General features: G+C 38.0%; 1 protein-coding gene across 1 annotated transcript; it reads right to left on the bottom strand.

Annotated features, from left to right (window-relative positions):
* Window positions 1–289: 289 nt before the first annotated feature.
* LOC125227837 (CAD protein) lies at window positions 290–21260 on the bottom strand. The gene is made up of 11 exons (XM_048132204.1): window positions 21121–21260; window positions 19329–19448; window positions 13358–13499; window positions 12372–12642; window positions 11730–12043; window positions 6654–9795; window positions 6438–6542; window positions 4945–5193; window positions 2864–4624; window positions 1947–2330; window positions 290–922 (listed from the first exon to the last, which is right to left on the bottom strand). Exons 2-11 carry the CDS (start codon window positions 19444–19446, stop codon window positions 716–718), a joined length of 6693 nt encoding a protein of 2230 aa, XP_047988161.1. The 5' UTR covers window positions 19447–19448; window positions 21121–21260; the 3' UTR covers window positions 290–715.
* Window positions 21261–21822: the final 562 nt, after the last annotated feature.

The following is a 21822-nucleotide window of genomic DNA, read 5'->3' as shown; positions in this document are numbered from 1 at the left end:
AAGGGAAGAGTTGTAACTCCATACATCAGTAAATGCGAGTTATTTGTAGTGACATCTATCGTCATTCACTCGTTAATCACGCGCCAACTAGCGTAAATTATCAGTACTGCTACTCGACACTAGGTGCCGACAGTGTTGCGTTTGCCAAAAATGTAATATTAAAACAGTTTACACCTTATATTATAAGCTGAAGTAATTGAAAGCAAAGTACTGATTAATACTATTGTAATATTAGCTAAAAATTGTTGAGCAATAGACTTTTTGTTCGTCGTGACGTCTATTGACAAGTAGCAGTACTGATAATTTACGCTAGTTGGCGCGTGATTGACGAGTGAATGACGATAGATGTCACTACAAATAACTCGCATTTACTGATGTATGGAGTTACAACTCTTCCCTTACTTATTTCCTCTATGCCTATATAGATGTTTAAAAGTTTGACGCGGAATTAAAAAAAAATCCTTTTTGCCCGGTTTTATCAAAACTATCAAGAGCTATTGAATTAAACTACACTTTTTTTCATTTCATTGCAAGTTTCAGAAAAACAATAATATACAATTATACATCCCTCGACATGAAAAGGGCTTAAAGGGCTTATCACTGTCCGGCTTCGCTACGCTCAGTTGGATATACCTACTCAGCCTGTAAACCCTTCTTTCCCGGCATCTGACGTAATGTAGGTACCTACTATTACACAGCCACACTCCCACAAAAGCTACACTAGGGGGTTGACGCCCGCTACCATGGACAGCAGCGCCATGCGCACATACATGCCATACTCGGCCTGGCGGAAGTAGGCGGCGCGCGGGTCCGAGTCGAACTCGGCCGAGATCTCGTCCAGGCGCGGCAGCGGGTGCATCACGACCATGCGCCGGCGCGCGCGCGTCATCAGGTGCGGCGTCACCACCAACAATCCTCGAGCCTGAAAATATTTCATAAAATAGCCCCCTTATTCATAAAAAAGTTACTGATCTGATTAGTATAAAAGTGTTTTGTCCCTTTCTCACAAATACATAAGTCAACTTGACAAAAAGGGATAAAACACTTTTTTAACTAATCAGTTCTGTAACTTTTTTATGAATAACGGGGTAAATAAATACTTAAATATTATAGGACCTTCTTACACAGATTGCTCGAGTCACACAATAAGCTCAAGAAGGTTTGTGTTGTGCGACTTGTGGGTACACAGACAATAATATAAATGTATACATAAATACTTAATCTTATACTTTTAAACGAGCAATTCTTGTATCTTATACTTTTAAACGAGCAATTCTTGTATATTTATTTATTTATTTATTTATATATACCGACGATCTCGGAAACCGCTCTAACGATTTCGCCGAAATTTGTTATGTGGGGGTTTTCGGGGGTGAAAAATCGATCTAGCGTAGTCTTAAATCCCGGAAAACGCGAATTTTCGAGTTTTCATGAGTTTTTCTTTCGCGGTAGTAAACGTAAAATATGGTCGTTAATTTCGCCGCGCGCGCATCGATTCCGCTTAGCTCAGTCGTACGAGGTCGGTCTAATGTACGCAGATAGATCGTAGGTGTCAGGGTTTCGAATCCCGGCCAGAAATAAAATTTTTGTTTTTTGTCTTTTTTTTTGTTTTTGTATTTATAAGAGTTTTTTTTTATCTAAAGACGTGATATATTAAAATAGAACCGAGCGAAGCTCGGTCGCCCAGATATTAAGAATAATAAGTAATGTCAATTGGGTAATTCTAACTGATATAGACGACCTAAGACGAAAATTTATTATTGATGTTTAGAACATTATGAGTAAGGAAGGATATTATGTAGGTATTATATAACTGTACATATATAAAGTTGCTTAATTTTGATGTGGGTCAATGTGGGGGTTAGTTAGGTCTGCAAGTGCAAAGAGATGCACGTGGAATACGAATCAAGTCGCAAATATACCACGTATAAATAACCATAACATACCTTCTCATACTCCTCTTGGCTCTCGAATCTTTCTCGTTGTATTCGTGTCATGTATAAGACGTGCGTATCCGCCAGTACATCTTCTAAACGTTCAAATACTTTTTGGGGTATTCCCTTGGACGCAACGTAATCTGTTATATGTTTTGGCATTCCGAGGCCTGGAGGACTCACGTACTGTAAATTGACTTGATACAGTGTGAGTAACCGGGCTAGTGAATGTACCGTGCGCCCATTTTTAAGGTCTCCAACCATAGTTATAGTGAGTCCATTGACTGTACCAATTTCTTCTCGGATGGTGAATACATCCAGTAAAGCTTGTGTGGGGTGTTCTCCAACTCCATCTCCTGCATTGATTACAGGTTTTCGGCACTGGCGTGAGGCACGCTGTAAAAAAGACGATTATTTGAAATAATATTCATAGTAAAATACATATATACTACTCCATGGATTCGATATAACGTATTAGAGCAGGGGGGCGATTTTTAAATCTCGCATACGGGATTTTGTCACTAAAATACCGGTTGAAAACGGTGACTTGCTTATTATTTTCAGTGACAATTTTCTGAATTCGAACGCGTGAAACGTGAGACTCAAAAATCGGCCCGCTGTTCTCAAAAAGTTTGTAAAAAATTTAAGGAAAAAGTTAAATTTGTTTTTTTTTATTCCTATTTTGTGACCAAGATTTTTTTGATGAATTGAGTTTTTAGTAAGTTTTATTTCGTCAATAAGGTTCTCTAGTATCTATATTTTATTAATTATAATAATTATCCTGTCTATATCTTACGAAACTCGATTATATAGGTATTACTAATAATTATATATTACTAAATGTTGGTAACAAAATAGGATCAATTAAAATTTGCTGACGTGGCTATGTACAAACTTTTCGAGAACTGCTGATTAAGTAGTTAACTTACAGCAACTGCTCCAGGTTCGGGATGTCGGAGTACCACCACGTCAGAGTAACTGGACATAACTGCAACACTGTCTTCTAACGTCTCTCCTTTTTTAGCTGAAGAGCTGGTCGCGTCAGTGTGGATAACAGAACCACCGAGTCGTTGCATGGCTGCCGCAAAACTGCAACTGGTGCGAGTGCTCACTTCGTAGAATATCGAAGACATGACTTTTCCTCGCAAAATATCATCCAAGAAACGACCCTTGCTGACACTCGTTTTCATAAACTGAGCAAGATTAAAAATGTCATTGAGAGTATCTTTGCCAAACGAGTCTACAGTCAGAATACTCTTGCCAAACAGATCACTTCGTTGTCGCTGTGAAACGGATACTTGTGGCGGATTATAATAAGATGAACTATCCAATCTTTCTCGTTTTGAAGACGGGCGTTCTTGTCCAGGTAGAGGCGAAGCGCTTCTCTGTGCTTCAAAGTGTACATTTAATTTACCTTCTGGTTTAGGTTCCAGTTGTTCCATGTCAAGGTCGCTTAACCGGCTGAAATCAGCAGAGCTGTGAAAATCAAGTGCAGAACTTGGTCTGCTATGTTCTTTATCTGTTTTTTCAACTGCAAAGACAGGGAAGGATTGTTTCTTGGGTGCTGGCCAATCACGGACATTTTGACCAAACCCTGGTGGTACGAGAACTTGACCTTCTACATATGCAATTTCACCGCGCAAGGTGACGCGATGTACAGCTCCACAAACTTGCATACCGGCGAAAGGAGTCCATTTTGATTTTGTAAATTCCATGCTACTTGGAATGGTCCATTCGTAATCCATATCAACTTCAACGTAAGTATTAGGTTGTTCTGGCAAGTTAAATATTTTCCTCGGATTTCTATGGAACTTATTAATTATGTCCTCGATGGTGAGACGTCCTTGATGAACAGCATTTAACAAAAGAGGTAAAATCGTCTCTAAGCCCGGATATCCTGGTAAAGGTTTTTCTGCGTCTTTTTCTGCAACAGCATGAGGAGCGTGATCGGTTGCGAAAACATCAATGATGTCCATATTTTTCCAAAGTTCTGCTTGGTCTTCCGGGCTGTAAAGAACTGGGCGCACTTCAGCACGACCTTTTCCTATTCTGTTAATGTCATCAGTACTCAAAAACAAATGATGTGGGCAGACTTCACATGTTACTTTTAATCCTCTTTCCTTAGCTGCCCTTATGATTGAAATTTCTTCCTTACGAGCCACATGACAGATATGTATGGGGCGATCTAACAACGATGCCATAAGAATAATTGCTCCAGTTTTTTCGCGTTCTGCATGGGCGCAGACGGGCATTTTCTTAGGCCAGTTTTGTAAATGTTTTTGCCATACCGTCATATCGTCCAACTTTAATGTGGTGAAGGTTTCGTTCAAATACATCTTAAGGGCGGCAGCTTGAGGAGCCATTTCTGCTGCAGTTTCACAGTTTGACGTCGAAGCACCCATGAAGAGAGCGTAGTCACAGCGAGCACTGACACGAGTCAATGCAGCGGTGTAATCGTAAGATGCTTTATCGATGACCGGGGGATTCGTGTTCGGCATGGCACAGATCATTGTGACACCACCAGCAAGGGCAGCAGCCGTGCAGGAAGCGAAGTCTTCTTTATAAGTTGCTCCAGGTTCACGAGCATGCACATGTACATCGATGAAGCCAGGTAACTTTATAATATTGCGTGACGTCATGCAGTCAGTGTGGGTTTTCATCATTGGTATACCACCACATTTCATCATAGCCTGAAATTGTGAAATGAATGTAACATATCATTAAATGCGTTTATTTGAATGAAATAGCACTAGAAAGCTGAAATTTGGTACCAATAAAAAAAAATAATTAAATGCGTTGTATCTAAGGGTTTACTAAGATGGTTTTTTGATTTTTATAAATGCTGAACATTTAATACTACAAGTCTTATAAATCATGAAAATCTCTAGCGTCTTCGGGAAATGCTGTTTGAGAACATGTCGTTGGGTTGAAATACACCGCTGTTTAGTCCGTCGTTATTAAAAGAAACAGTTTGATGATTTGGATATAGATAGTGGTGAAATAATCATACCTGCACTAAAAGTTTTGCACATTTAACATCTGTCACCAAAGGCACGGCATAGTCAACCGCTAAACGGCGCGTGCGATAACCGTGTGTGGTGAAGGATGACACCCGACGACAGCCTCCCCGCATAGGCAAGTTAATGACAAGGTCTAGTTGGCGCCTCGCCATAAAATCTGCCAAGTGCATCAGTTCGCCGTCTGAGCGATCGTCTTCCGGGTCACAAATGTGATCAAAAGTCCATTGCACACTTTCAACCTGCAAATACGAAAGTACTAAATACCTACAATTTATATAAAAATAATGAAAATAGCGACTTAACTTGCTATTCAATACCTTTTAATTTTTTTCCCTCACTAGCTCGTAAACACGTGTTTTGTCCTTTAATACCAGCGGGTAAAAACGCATTTTATCCACTAGTGGGTAAAGTAATTTGTCCTTGAATAAAGACAAATTAACTCTTTTAAAAAAAATTGAAAGTAGGTGAATCTAGTAACAATCGAGTGTGGAATTGAAAAACGAGCAAGTGAATGGATTCTATAGTTGAACCACGAGCGAAGCGAGTGGTTCGAGAATAGAATCCTGAACTTGCGAGTTTTTTAACACACGAGAAGTAAAATACATTTGCACCCGAGTGTAACACAAAACTTTTCCCCTCACTATAGCGAGGAAACTGCATCGCAAAAATTGCGTTGCTTCCAGTAGTTCCACAGGTGGTAAATCATCTTTATTACTAGATTCACCTACTTTTATCAATTTTAAAGCAGTTAATTTGACTTTATTCAAGGTCAAATTACTTTACCCACTAGTGGATAAAATGCGTTTTTACCCGCTGGTATTAAAGGACAAAACACGTGTTTCCGAGCTAGTGAGGGGAAAAGATGATTTACCACCTGTGGAACTACTGGAAGCAGTGATAAACGCATTTTTTGCGTTGCAGTTTCCTCGCTATATTGAGGGGAAAAGTTTTGTGTTACAATCGGGTGCAAATGTATTTTACTTCTCGTGTGTTAAAAAACTCGCAAGTTCAGGATTCTATTCTCAAACCACTCGCTTCGCTCGTGGTTCAACTATAGAATCTTTTCACTTGCTCGTTTTTCAATTCCACACTCGGCGTTAAAATACAACTTTGCCCCCTTGTATAACTAATAACTATTTCAGCAAAGCAACTGGTATAGAAAGGCTCTCTTTGTTATTCGAAAACAGATTTATCATACAAAAATTTTATCCACAAGAGTGCAAAGTAATTTCATACAAATTTTAACTCGATGTCTTAAACTGTTAGAATTTACCTATAAATGATTATATTTAATCATAAATAGTGAATAAAATGATGGATTTGATTTAGTTTGATGTTTTATAGTCAGTATTTATAAGATTCCACATATTGAACCACTCGCAACGCTCGCGGTGGAATCTATCGCTTGCTCGGGTATTAATATTGGTACGTGCGGTTAAACAACAACTTTGCCCCTTTGTAAAACAAATAACTGTTAACATACCTCTACTCCGTGCTCCGTGTAAAAGTCACCAGTACCCATACTGGCATATAATTTGTATCCCATTCTGTGTAAGATGCGTACGCTTGGTAATAACTCCATCTTGTGCTGTAAAGGTTAAAGATACAAATAAGTAGTCATCGACAATATAAGAACGTAAATGGTAATTTAATTAAGTTTTTAACAACTTTTATAAGTAAGAGTAGATTAAGAATTTACCTTAAATGTTCCGACTGATAGCAATATGGCTTTTTTAGGGATTCTGAACCCTGTGCTCATTAAGGATTTCAGATAAGCTTCATAACGGTTTTCGCCAAAGCAAGCTACTTCACCCGTAGATGCCATCTCTACTCCCAGTGTGACATCTGCGCCAGCCAATCGAGAGAATGAAAACTGTGGTACTTTTACACCCACTTTTCCAACACCACTCATGACGTTAAGAGTCTCTACTGGCAGTCCAAGGATAACTTTAGTTGCGGTTGCCACAAAATCATGGTCTAGAGTTTTAGATACAAATGGGAATGACCTAGAAACTCTTACATTACATTCAATAACTTTGAGGTCATTATCTTTGGCTATTAATTGCATATTAAAAGGACCGCTAACATCAAGTGTTTCTGCAACAATGCCTGCGATCTCTTTGATTTTGTCTAACGTTTCGTTATTTATGTCTTGTGGAGGAGTTACCAATGTGGCGTCACCAGAATGAACTCCAGCGTTTTCTACATGTTCTGATACAGCCATACACATAATTACACCATCAGCTGCGACAGCATCAACATCAATCTCTTTTGCATCCATAATAAATTTAGAAATAACTACAGGATAATCCTTGCTCACTTTGCTAGCCGATTTAAGATAAGCTTCCAAATCTTGATTAGAATATGCTACATTCATAGCAGCTCCACTGAGCACGTAAGAAGGTCTGACTAAACAAGGGTAGCCAACTTCATCGCAAAACGCTGTTGCAGATTCTAAATCGGTGAGTTCTTTCCACCTCGGTTGCAATATATTTTTGCGATCTAGCATACGAGAAAATTTAAATCTGTTTTCAGCATTGTCTATCATGTCTGGTGAAGTACCTAATATTTTTGCTTGTTGCCGGTGTAAATCCATCGCAATGTTATTTGGGAGTTGTCCTCCCATGGACAGTACAATTCCATCCGGGTGCTCTATGTTGTATATATCCATTACGACCTCGAAAGATATTTCTTCGAAGTATAACCGGTCGCTCATGTCATAGTCAGTACTAACTGTTTCAGGATTATAATTAACCATAATAGTTTTTTTACCCTGATTTCGTAATTCCCTAAGGCAGCCCACTGCGCACCAATCGAATTCAACAGAACTGCCAATCCTGTATACTCCTGAACCCAGTACCATTGTGAATCCTCCTGGAAAGTCTAAATCGTGCTGGGTCCCGTTGTATGTGAGGTACAAGTAATTTGTCGACGCCGGCCACTCAGCAGCAACTGTATCAATTTTTTTTACACATGGTGTTATTTTAAACTCTTCTCTTAGTTTTCTAACGGCCAATTCTGTGCTTTTAATGGCATTAGCAATTTGTTTGTCAGAAAATCCGATCTGTTTAGCACTTTTAAGCATATTTGGTGTTATTGAATTGTGGTCGACACCCTCTAGAGTGTTATAAAAGTTTATGATATTTTTAAACTTTTCCAAAAACCATCTATCAATTTGAGTAAGTTGGTACAATTTTTCTACTGTGTAGTTATTTTTAAGGGCGGCTGCTAAAACAAACATTCGCTTATCTGTGGGTTCCATGAGTTCATTTTCATTCGCTTCTTTTATGTTGGGATCAAATCCATTAACATTTTCATCAACCATACGTAACGCTTTTTGGAACGCTTCTTCAAAGTTTCTTCCAATAGACATGACCTCTCCCACACTTTTCATAGAGCTTCCGATTTTGGTACTGACTCTAGTGAACTTTGCCAAGTCCCATCTAGGTATTTTAACAACACAATAATCTAAACTTGGTTCAAAACAAGCTGTGGTTACTCTTGTCACTGAATTCTTTATTTCTGGCAGAGGGATGCTGAGCGCTAATTTTGCTGCGACATATGCCAATGGATAACCCGTAGCTTTACTCGCCAAAGCTGAACTTCTCGACAACCGAGCATTGACTTCTATTATGTAGAATTCCTCAGAAAGAGGATTAAGAGCATACTGTATGTTGCACTCTCCAACAATGCCAAAATGTCGAATTACTTTCAAAGCAGTATTCCTTAGCATGTAATACTCTCGATTTGAGAGTGTTTGGCTCGGCGCAACAACTATAGACTCTCCCGTATGTATTCCTAAAGGATCTACGTTCTCCATATTGCACACTGTAATGCAGTTATCGTAAGCATCACGGACCACCTCATACTCAACTTCTTTCCATCCCTTGAGGGACTTGTCTATAATCAGTTGATCAGAATGTGAGAAAGCTTGGTGTGCTAGGGCTCTTAGCTCTTCCTCGTTGTTTGCAAATCCAGACCCCAGACCGCCTAATGAAAATGCAGCACGCGCCATCACAGGGTATCCTATTTGGAGAGCCGCTGACACTGCTTCCTCCACAGAAAAAACGGCCGCACTCGGGGCCACCTTTTCCCCTATAGCATTGATTTTTTCTGCAAAAATCTTTCTGTCTTCTGTATCTATTATGGATTGTATAGGTGTTCCCAAAACTTTGACGTTGTACTTCTCAAAAACTTTGGATTTCTGCAACTGTACCCCGCAGTTCAGTGCTGTCTGTCCTCCAAACGTAAGCAAAACGCCAGTAGGACGTTCTGCTTTGATAACTTGTTCTACATATTCGGGAGTGATAGGCAAAAAGTAAACTTTGTCAGCTAATCCTTTAGATGTTTGCACTGTTGCAATATTGGGATTGATTAGCACCGTTTGGATCTTTTCTTCTTGCATAGCTTTAACACCTTGAGACCCTGAGTAATCAAATTCTCCGGCTTGACCGATAGACAATCCCCCAGAACCGAGAATCAGAACCTTTTTTGGTCGTTCATTTATAGTAGGAGTAAATGTTAATTTGTCGGTAATCATTTTATTCACAACACACGGTTTCTTCGATTTAAAGGCTTTCACTGAGTCAATAAATATGTCAAATAGACATTCCAGGTCGGTCGGCCCTGCAGTGTGTTCTGGGTGAAATTGTACACTGAAGAAAGGTTTGGATTCGTGTATGATGCCTTCATTTGTTTTATCATTTTCATTGGTAAATAAGACTTTCCAATCGCTAGGCAAAGTACTGCTATCTACAGCGAAGCCATGATTTTGCGATGTCATAAAGCATCTACGTGTTTCGCTGTGTGTACAGGGCAAATTGTGTCCTCGGTTGCCATAACTGCAAAAAAAGTATTAGTTTACAGAATACATTCATATAAAAAGTACTCAAACACAGAGACGGAACACACTAACTCGGCATGGCGTTTGCAATACAAAGTACGAGGTTTATCCCTTTTTCTATAATTTATCGAATTTGGTATACAAATAGTTGTATAACATGCTTTACCCGGGATTGATCAATTGTGTCTTATTGCTATTTTACATACATGAATTACTGCACGTAGGGTTTATTTGATGTACTTATTTGTAAACATCTGATATTCATGGTTTCAGGACATGGCTCATTTGTCACTCTCCACTAAGTCACTATTATATTTACGTAATCAAGCGCAATTGTGCGTAAAGAAACAGTAAAGATTCTCAATTAGTACCACCTATAAATACAATAACTCTTGCAATGTAAAATAATGTTAAATCAGTACGAAAGAGTCTGAAGAATTGATCATAAATGTTTGCGTTGGTTAGGCGTCGACGCGTTCTAGTTAAATAAATAATATCTGGGCGACCGAGCTTCGCTCGATTCTATTTTAATATATCACGTCTTTCAATAAAAAAAAACTCTTATAAATACAAAAACAAAAAGACAAAACACAAAAACTTAAGTTCTGGCCGGGATTCGAAACCCTGACACCTACGATCTATCTGCGTAGATTAGACCGACCTCGTACGACTGAGCTAAGCGGAATCGATGCGCGCGCGGCGAAATTAACGACCATATTTTACGTTTACTAACGCGAAAGAAAAACTCATGAAAACTCGAAAATTCGCGTTTTCCGGGATCTAAGGCTACGCTAGATCAATTTTTCACCCCCGAAAACCCCCACATAACAAATTTCAGCGAAATCGTTAGAGCGGTTTCCGAGATCGTCGGTATATATAAATAAATAAATAAATATACAAGAATTGCTCGTTTAAAAGTATAAGATAAAAAATAAACTAATCTCTTTCTAAACCTAGATTTGGGTCACCTGAGTCATCACCTGAGCCCTCGTAAAGCATGTCATATTTAATTTCTATTAGTTGTTTGTTTTACAACGGGGCGAAATAATTATTTAACCGCACGATACCCGAGCAAGCGAACGATTCTAAGTAATTTTGAACCGCGAGTGTAGCGAAGTTAAACAAATTTTGCCACTGTGAAACACAACATTTTCACCACACCAACATAAGGTAAATATTAACTGTAATACATCAAAATACCTGAATCCAGTTCATATATTATACAAAATCATCATTTAAACGTCAATTCTATCAGCCAGCTTTGGGCATCAAGTTAAAATGTGAGTGTGTTTAGTAAAGCGTCCCATTTTTTTGTCGATTGCTATAAAGCCGCTTTGTCAGTTTATTCATATAAAGATACAAGCAAATCTCGTCTTTATGATATATCATAAATATAATAAGCAAATATATACATTATATATATACAGGATGATTCATGAGTCGTGAGCAGGAGTGAACAGGGCACTGGGGAGGGTCACACTGAGCAACTTTCATAATGGGGCAACACTAAATTGTGATTTTTTTTTTCTTAACTATGACTTAATTGATAGTTAATCATCAATTAAGTCATAATTAGAACGTAATTGATAATTAGCTATCAATTAAGTACTTATCAATTAAGTCATAGTTAAGAAAAATAATCACAATTCAGTGTTGCCCCATTATGAAAGTTGCTCAGCGTGACCCTCCCCAGTGCCCTGTTCACTCCTGCTCACGACTCATGAATCACCCTGTATATATATTATAACTTTTCAACGCCTAGAAAAAAAGTGAGGTTTTGTCATTCTTTCCATACAAATATTTTTTCACCACACAAACTGGTATATAGATGTATATACTTCACTTTTTTTCTAGGCGTTGAAAAGTTAACTTAGACGAACTCATAAGTCTACAAAATACTTTAAATTTATTATAATTTGGTATATTAATTACCTCATTTTGAATGTTTTACATCCAACAGCAGTTGAAAGTAGTTGATGACCGAGACAAATTCCAAAAATTGGTTTTACATTACTTGATTTCACAACACTGCGGATATTTTCAACAACGCTTTTGCAGACATCGGGATCGCCTGGTCCATTGCTTATGAATAAACCATCATAATTTTGTGGATCAAGCTTATGGTTCCACGGCACTACCGTCACTTTGGCGTTCCTGTTTATCAAACATCTTATTTGATTGTATTTTAGACCACAGTCTACAGCCATAATCGACACGTCACCATTGGGATTGTATATTTTTTCAGCCTAAAATAAAAATTACCGCATTAATTAAAGTTACTAAAACATTTTAATAAATAGTTTATTCCTTTAATAATACGGATATGATATTTATATCATTTTCATGGACTTTATACAATCATTGCGAACATTGTATTGCTACCAGTATAATATATCAACCCGTATGAAAAGAGATACAAACATTGAGTTAGAGAAATTTCAACTAAATAGGACCAAAAATGACACATCAGACCGAAACTGGAGGTAGGGCCCTAAGAGGATCCAGTTTCAGTCTAACGTGACTTTTTTGGGACACCTTGTACTTATAGAGTACCGCTAAAAAAGGTAAAATTACCTTGACTGATACTTCTGCCACTAAATTCCTCGAATTAGGATCAGAAAGCGGCGGCAGGACAGACGGGACCGGCCCTTGTATAATCCTGCCCAACGTCACGCCCTCTCGCAGCCGGCATGTCAGCGCTCTGGTGTCCACGTCACAGAGTCCAGGGACTTTGTTCGCAGCTAACCAGGTGCCAAGTGATTTCTTAGCGCGCCAGTGACTTGCATGTTTACTTATTTCACCGACGATCAGGCCAGCTGCCCAAATGCGGCTTGATTCGAACCATCTGTAAGAAATGGAAAAATATATTCAGATTTATATTCGCTTTTGAGTTAACGTTTAGTCAAATTGTTACAAAGATCGAGTAAGTCCCACGGTACTTACCTTCTACGCGGTACGCGGATCCGCATACGAGGAAAACATATGAAAAATTTTATCGCGGCTTGCGAGAAGTTAAGCTTTCGAACGCTTGCTGTGGATACTCAGGTTTAACATTAAAAAAAAAAACTATTTGTTATCACTGTTATCGGTATGAATAGTACGAGCCGAGTATACAATGTGGTTGCTAATCATATCCAATCTGTATCCGAAATCCGTAGTCTATGACGCTGTACTGTATGCGATTATTATTATCACCCAAATCCAATTCCATGAACAACATAATAATTGGCTATAATACATTTAATGGCTATAATGTATAGTAATCGTTTGAATAGTTTTGAAAATTTAATAGGCTTTCCATCTGCTCGTTTGCTCCTATCCCATAAAAAAAGGTCTGAAATTCTGATAAAAGGGTCCTTATAGTACCTACCTACAGGTTATCTGTGGGAAAGTCAATATATAGTTTGATCCCCTTATTCATAAACGTATACTAAAGTTATCAAGCCGATAAAGTTTGTTTGTCCCTTTCTATCACACCAACACGTCGGAAAGGGACAAACGAACTTTATCGGCTTGATAACTTTAGAGTACGATGAGCGATGTGATTCTCGATATGTTACCTTGGCAAACCGTGTTCATCGTACTCGGCCTCCTCGGGGACTCCGTAGTTGCCCACCAGCGGGTAGGTCAGCACCAGCAGCTGTGCGTGGTACGACGGGTCGGTCAGCGACTCGGGGTAGCCAACCATGCCGGTCTGAAACACTACACACACAGTGCACTCGATCATCTCCTATAAGGTACAGCGGGGCAAATCTCGACTAGGGGGCAAATGTAACTGGTCCATTTTTCCATGTTGTACAATGTTTGCATTATTCAATAGAGTGTCCACCGGTTATCTATGGTAGGCGTGTTCAGTGGATACATGTAGAACTCAACATCAGAGTGTAATAATGGAAAAAATGGATCAGTTACAATTGTCCCCCAGTCGAGATTTACCCCGCCACTGTAGAACCCTTTCACAGTAAAAGTCAAACTGACTGCTATAAGTATAAAAGTAGTTCCGATATAATTAAAGCAACGTGGAAAGTAATTAACGTGGAGACTGGTCGGTCAAAGCAAAGAACAAATGAACTGAAATTAAAAATTGATGGCAAAATTGTAGATTCCAATTTAGAAGTAGCAACAGAATTTGAAAAGTTCTTCACTGATATACCAGTTTCCACAACTAGGCACTTAAATTCATCACCCGCATCTGCCGTTACATTGTTAGAAGATAATGTCACAGAATGTAGTAGAGACCTTGTATTTGAACATGTTAGTACCTCAGATATAATTAAGGCATTTCAATCAATTAATGTTAAAAAAACTTGTGACCTCTGGGGAGTCTCTGTCCATGGTGTTAAATCTTTAATAGAAATTGTAGCGCCTGACTTGGTAGTTATCTTTAATAACAGTGTTGATTGTGGTGAGTTTCCTGATCTTATGAAACACAGTAAAGTCATTCCATTATTTAAATCTTGTAGCACATCCGACCCCACTAATTTTAGACCGATATCAGTGTTACCGACATTCAGCAAAATTTTTGAAAAGTTAGTGTTATTTCAGCTATTACAACATTTTAACATCAATAATCTAATGCACAATAAACAATTTGGTTTTACACGGGGTCGCTCAACAACCGACGCTGGTGTTGAGCTAATCAAACAGATTTTCGATGCCTGGGAGGAGTCACAGGATGCCTTGGGTATCTTCTGTGATTTATCTAAGGCTTTCGATTGCGTCTGTCATGAAACACTGATCAGGAAATTGCACTACTATGGAGTGCGAGGATCGGCACTGAATTTAGTCAAATCTTACTTACACGATAGAATACAAAGGGTCGACGTGAATGGACAGCGCTCACCGGGGTCACTAGTCTCTATGGGTGTACCGCAGGGATCAATATTGGGGCCTTTCCTGTTCCTTATCTACATTAATGACCTGCCATATCTTGTAAAGACCCACCATGATATAGTATTGTTTGCAGATGATACTTCCCTTATTTTCAAAGTCAAACGTCAGCAACAAACTTGTGAAAATGTAAACAATGCTATTTCCGAAGTAGTTAATTGGTTTAGTGTTAATAACTTATTGTTAAATGAGAAAAAGTCTAAATGTATTAAGTTTGTAACGAGTAATGCTAAAAATGAACAAGCAAGTGTCGTTGTGAAGGATGAGGAATTGGAACTGGTAGATAGTACAGTTTTTCTTGGCATAACTTTAGATTCTAAACTTCAGTGGGGTCCCCATATTGCTACCCTCTCGAATAGACTGAGCTCTGCAGCATTTGCAGTGAGCAAGATCCGTCAGTTAACAGACGTGGAAACAGCTCGATTAGTTTATTTTAGTTACTTTCACAGCATTATGTCATATGGTATTTTACTATGGGGCAGTGCTTCAGAGATAAATACCATATTTGTTCTGCAGAAGAGGGCTATTCGAGCAATATACAAAATGAACCATAGAGACTCACTTAGAGATAAGTTTAAGGACATTAATATAATGACAGTGCATTGTCAATATATTTATGAGAATATTATGTATGTACATAAAAACATTTGTAAATTTAAGAAAAACTGTGATGTACATAATATAAACACTAGAAATAAGCATAAGCTTGCAGTGCCCTTCACTCGGCTCCATAAAATTAAAAAAGATTTTATAACAAACTTCCTAATGCCATCACTGAACTGTCTTTTAATCGATTTAAACATTATGTAAAGCGTATACTGATCTCTAAAGCCTACTACAGCACACAAGACTACATGAATGATGAAACACCGTGGGATACAAGTATTGTTGAAAACCATTAATTATCTAGCTTATTAATGATGATAATTGTTGATAATTCAATGTATTTTTATACAATTTTTTTGACATTTAGAATTTATTCTAGAAGTTTTTATACTAGTATTTTTTTATACAATTTAGATTGATATCATTTTATTAAATCAATGTAGTTTTAAAACAATATTGTTTATTGCACCAATAAATTGCTCTGATATTTAGAATAAGATGAATATTGTACACTGTTGACAATTTAAAAGTGCTTATTGTAAGCCTATTTGAATAAAGAATATTTTGATTGATTGATTGATTGATATATAGCAAATAAAGCACGGTGTCAATACGACAGGGTTCTAGAGTGGCCTAGGATTCTAATTGGTTGACTGTACCTTAATATACATTTGCATACATACATAGCCTTGTACATTTACATTTTTTATCAGTTATAATTTTTTGACAATAGGTAATTACATATTTGTTAACAGTTTATGTCTTTGTGAAGTACCCTAACCTATCCCGCTAAGATAAAGTGATTTGGAGTATCGAAACATACATACAGGGATGTAATATGTATCTATGTATATTTAATACTTCAAAGTATAAATCAGTCCATTTGCGGCATAAACGGCCTTATCTTTTTAACGTTACCTTTTTACATATCATAAATATTATAATGATATTAATTGTAAATAAAATAAGGGGTCTTGACTGACAACAGTTTGCAGGATATAGTTATCCTGCAAGGGTTTTGTTCTTTTCCTTTTTTGGGTACGTAACCCTAAAAATATTTTGTTAACTTCGGAATATAGTTAGGTCCATTATAGGAAACAGAATAACATAGTTCGTTTTTTTAATTCATTTTTTCTTAAAAACACCATACACCTGGGATAGATGTTAAGGTACAGCGGGGCAAATCTCAACTGGGCTTGCTCACCAATATAACAAGATGACATTAAACAAATAAAGATAACTTTAATTATCATCTATCGCAAACGTATGGTTTTTTTTTTAGAAAAAATACGAATTATGCCATTCTGTTTCCTATAATGGACCTAACTATATGCCGAAGTTAACGGAATTCAATAAAAACACGGCGTATATATGGGGAGATTGGGGAGCAATAATCGTAGGTCTCTTCTCTTCTGCTCTCCTCATCCGACGGTGAACGCGATAGTAATTATAGTACTAATAAATACTAATAATTATAGTACTGCGCCAGTTCTCGAAAATGGTCGTGCCACGTTCTATTGGGATCGATCTATTATCACTGACAGGACTATTGTAGCCAATAAGCCTGACATATAAAACTCCCGTGAGACTCATACATATTTAAAAATATTTTAAGCGGGTTACTCTCGTATTAAGTCGATATAGCGTTCGACATGTTTCGGTTCAATTTCGAGAACCTTTCTCAAGAACTTCCCATCTAACTCCCTCTCCACCGTGAACTCGACTTCGTTCTTCGTTCAGCGGAAAATACGGGAAGCTATAGAAATTAGTCGTCATCCCAATTTCAATCGTGACAGTGGTTGGTCGGTGCCACCTAGTTGGAAAACAGTTCTAGGCACTACGTCGGTCCCCAGTGTAAACGCACCCTTAACAAGTGACGTAATAAGTGTTGTGTGCAATCCTGCTTTTGACAAAAGTAACATAGTGGGTAGCTCCGATCTCGCCACGGTGACGTCGCCCGCGTCGCCGACCCCCCCTGCGCCCGTCCTCAGCAGCCGCGCGCACCGAGCAAGCGCCCGCAGTATGCGTCGCGCTCTCGACATGTAAAGGCGGGGTCGCTACTCTTGAGAAAGGTTCTCGAAATTGAACCGAAACATGTCGAACGCTATATCGACTTAATACGTGAGTAACCCGCTTAAAATATTTTTAAATAAGCCTGACATTGTGATAATAGATCGACTGCAACGCCGGGCAGTGCTCGTTGACATCACCATCCCCCATGATGAGAATCTCGTGAAAGCCGAGAAGGACAAGTCCAGTAAGTACCTAGACTTGGCTCACGAGATAACCGCCATGTGGGATGTTGAATCAACGATCATTGTTCCGATAGTCGTTTCAGCGAACGGTCTCATAGCGAAGAGTCTCGACTCTCGCTAGGTGGCTGGATCAAGGGCCAGATGCAGAAGGCGGTGATCTTGGACACAGCGCGGATAGTCCGACGGTTCCTCTCTCTGCAGCCCTAACCACCGGCAGCTTGGGCCCTGCCCCGCTGCTGGCGGCACCCTAGGTTAGGTTTTTTATAATGTGTTTATATGTTTTTTATATTGTTTTGTATGTGTTTTTGTATTTTACTTTTATATTCATATTATAAACAGCCTAACTTAAGAGGAAAGATGAATAAAGGAAGTACTAATAAGGAGCGTTAACAAAGTGCCATATTCAAGGCGCAAATTGTTTAAGAATCAGGCGTTGAAAGAGAAGTTATTTTCAGGTAAAGTTTATTACCATCCTTGTCTTTGTGTACTTTTTGCGGTACCGGCCCATTGCATAGTAACAAAATAATCCTACATTAGGTACACAATGCACGCGGTCAGGCGATAACACGAATAACTTATTATTAATCTGTGACGAAATGAACAAAGAGCATGGCGATGAAAAAGAGAAGGTATTTTCAGGTAAAATCGGTTCCCACCATTGTCTTTACGTACCTGCTGTGTCGGCACAATGCAAAATTTGCTAAATAACAAAATAATCCTGGATTGTTTAAGAAATCATGCACGCAGTCAGGCGGTAACACGAAATTGATGAATCAGCATGGTATTAAAAAATAGAAGTTACTTTCAGGTAAAGTTTATTGCCGTCATTTGTCTTTGTGTACCTGCTGTATAGGCACATTTGCAAAGAAAGAAAATAATCCTGGTTATCTGTAATATCTGTATGAGGATAGGAGCCAAGTTTGGATTATTCAAAAATAACAACTAACTAATAAGTATTATCTATTGTGTGTCTCATGAGCTATTTTTTAACCCCCCGACGCAAAAACGACGGGGTGGTATAAGTTTGACGTGTCTGTCTGTCTGCCTGTTTGTCTATCTGGCTGTATGTGTGTCTGTCTGTGGCATCGTAGCTCCCGAACGGATGAACCGATTAAGATTTAGTTTTTTCTTGTCTGAAAGCTGAGTTAGTCGGGAGTGTTCTTAGCCATGTTTCATGAAAATCGGATTACTATGTCGCGGTAGGGGTTTTTTCTAAATTTTAATTTTGTGGTTAGGTTATTACTTTATTAGCCTAAACATGAATAAGATAAGCAATCCTGAAATTAGTTATCTGTATGGAGGCGGAGTTTAGCTCGTTGCACAGAAGGAGGCTTGTTTGCAAGTGAGAGGTGCTTGGAAACGAAAACACCTATGTATACATAATGATGTTTAGCTTGTATTAAAATAATAATTAGTGGCGAATATTTTTTATTCTGTGGTCACCACACGCGATAGTTAAAGCCGTTCGTGGATCTTACGAGGTACAATGTAGAAAGTCTTACATTCAACATTGTACTACCTACGTCATTAGATGTTGAAATGGTTTTAATACTGATGATATGTATGGCGTTCGAAAAGTCTAGATTAGTACTCCCGGCTGTTCGTTTTCTATGGAAAACAACACTGTTAAAACTGGAAGCTCCGGCCCGGCGCCCGCTTGAACGAGAGTCATCATCTCATCGTTTATGTGCATACCTACCTTCCTCAGATGAAAGAACACCTACAGGTTCCTATCATCACTATAAATGAAATGGAATCATAAAAATAACACATCACTTACCAACTTCACCATCGGCGGGAAGCGGTGCGCCGAAACTTCTGCCGTGGAACACGGAGCCATCGCTGAGCACCAGACTGCACGGTCCACCCACTTGGCAACATAAATCTTCCTGTGACATTTCTGGAAAGTGGAATTTGAATAGGTACAGCATAATTCCGACCGGTCTGGCTCAGTCGGTAGTGACCCTGCCTGCTGAGCCGCGGTCCTGGGTTCGAATCCCGGTAAGGGCATTTATTTGTGTGATGAGCACAGATATTTGTTTCTGAGTCATGGACGTTTTATATGTATTTGTATATTACATATATCGTTGTCTGAGTACCCACAATACAAGCCTTCTTGAGCTTACCGTGGGGCGCAGTCAATCTGTGTAAGAATGTCCTATAATATTTATTTATTTTTTATATTTTAATTTATGGTCCCTCAATTAATCAACCGATCCTGTTGACAGCTGGGATCTATAAATACTGGAAACTAAAACTCAAAAACGTAATTTAATACCAAGTTAAGACGTTTCATGGAGCGCTGAATGCGCTTCAAATTCAAACTAAATGATAGCATCGAGTATCTTCAACATAAAATTCCAAGCATGAAACCCAAGCGTGGTTTCATTATTTAGGTAGGTACATAACATACAAATGCATATTAAAAATAGAAATGAAGTAATAGTGTGTACACAATTAAAATTAAATTTGTTTACAGTCCCTAAGTTGTAGATATAACTAAATATAACATAATTGTACGTCATAATTATGACCAACATTAAATGATATAAAATATACAGGTCGATTCATAACTTTCAAGAGAAAAATTTCCGAATGACTTTATAATAATCATAATCTTTACGTAAAATCATGAAAAAGGTATAGAAAATATACGAATAAATAAATATTATAGGACATTTTTACACACAACCGCGTCTATTTAATAGATTTCATCAAATACGAAAGGAAAATATTATTACATATTTTTAAATAACGCAATGTATGAAACGGGACTCGGGACATAGGTACTTAGGTACCTACTAAGGGCGGGTGTTCCGTTTCATACAGGGTTTTTTTTTTAAGTAACAATATTTTTCTCTCGCAGTTAAAGGAATCTATTTAATAGTCTACACTAATAATGCAATGTATGTATATTATATGTATACTTCAAATATTAACAAGCTTATAATTTCAAAAATATTTTCCAAACATAATACGTATGCGTAATTCGGGATTTTTTCAAGCGTCACAGAACTCATCCCAGTTGAAAAATACTATATATCTATACATAGTACCCAGTTGCTTATAACTTAGGACCTGAATGCGAAGACAACAAACAACACACATACAATACAATACAGAATATCCGATTAATTAATTGAGGTTAACCTGCTCTCATCTCCTGAATAATTTTGTAGGAACATATACATAAGTTCTTTAATATTTACTTATATATCTTTATTTGGTCTTAAATTCAGTCAAATACTTTAACTACAAAGAAACGATAAATTATTATTTAAAAAAAACAAATACCTAAACAGTGATTTATAACTGTTTTTTTTTGTAAAATTATGATCATAAAACAACAATCCAAATTAAGCAGTTCAAATTCTATTGACCCCAATAAAATTTGACTGACAGCGCTAACTTCCCGCGTTCGTTGTTGCTAAGTATCGCTAGGTAAGTACGTCGTTACACAAGACGCACATAATCAACACGTGTTTCACAAATCACAATGCGTAGTAATAAAATCATGGACTTAAATTGGGTATGAACCTTCTTATTTAATGTTATAAATGAATGCGACTTACTTGATGTAAAGGTTTACACGGACCACGTGTTTTATAGTTTAGCCGGCTGGAAACAGTCCGGCGCTGTCGAGTTCTGCACAACGACAGGCCGGCCTCAGATCTTCCTACCTCGTTCCTATACTCGTGTTATCAGTATTACAATACGAACCAGTTTATCGATCGTCTCGTTTCCTCTCCTTCGTTGTTTGCCTCGTTTCGTCTCTCTCGCACTTGAGTAACAGGTCAGGCTTGTGTGGACAATTAATCGGAAGTTAGGCGCACATTTAAAAACCAAGTGCGAAGTTAACATTCCATCTGTCATATTATATTCAGTTTCAAGTATGGATATTGGATATACATATTATGTTCAGTTTCAGACAGGAAGCTGAATTATGAAGATGAATATTCGCTGCGCCATGTTTAAAAGCTGATGTTGAGTTTAAAACTTTTAAATGATTAATAATAATAATTGATACCATGGCTCTTAAATTATCCTAATGGTCCAATAATTTTAGTAGATAACTAAAACTTAGTATTTTTGCCCGAGCTACACAAGTTGTTTTTAGGGTTCCGTAGTGATATTATCGTGAGCGTTGTGCATTTGTCTATTATGTACATATTACGTCACGCAAAATTAATTTTTTTTGGATCTGTCGCGCTGTCACTGTGAAAACGCACTTATAGTTTCGCCATGTCCGTCCGTCCGTCCGTCCGTCCATCCGT

This window comes from Leguminivora glycinivorella, chromosome 7, assembly GCF_023078275.1.
Source record: "Leguminivora glycinivorella isolate SPB_JAAS2020 chromosome 7, LegGlyc_1.1, whole genome shotgun sequence".
NCBI lineage: Eukaryota > Metazoa > Arthropoda > Insecta > Lepidoptera > Tortricidae > Leguminivora > Leguminivora glycinivorella.
Note: the sequence above shows the minus strand (reverse complement) of the source record. Positions and strands in the feature narration are given on the sequence as shown.

What these genes read in the sequence shown, in the direction of transcription:
- LOC125227837 (XM_048132204.1), bottom strand. Translation starts at nt 19,446, where the DNA reads ATGTCACAGGAAGATTTATGTTGCCAAGTGGGTGGACCGTGCAGTCTG. An exon ending in TCCCGCCGATGGTGAAGTTG is followed by an intron (nt 13,500 to 19,328) that starts GTAAGTGATGTG and finishes CTGTGTGTGTAG; the next exon opens with TGTTTCAGACCGGCATGGTT. An exon ending in GCCAAGAGGAGTATGAGAAG is followed by an intron (nt 923 to 1,946) that starts GTATGTTATGGT and finishes AAATATTTTCAG; the next exon opens with GCTCGAGGATTGTTGGTGGT.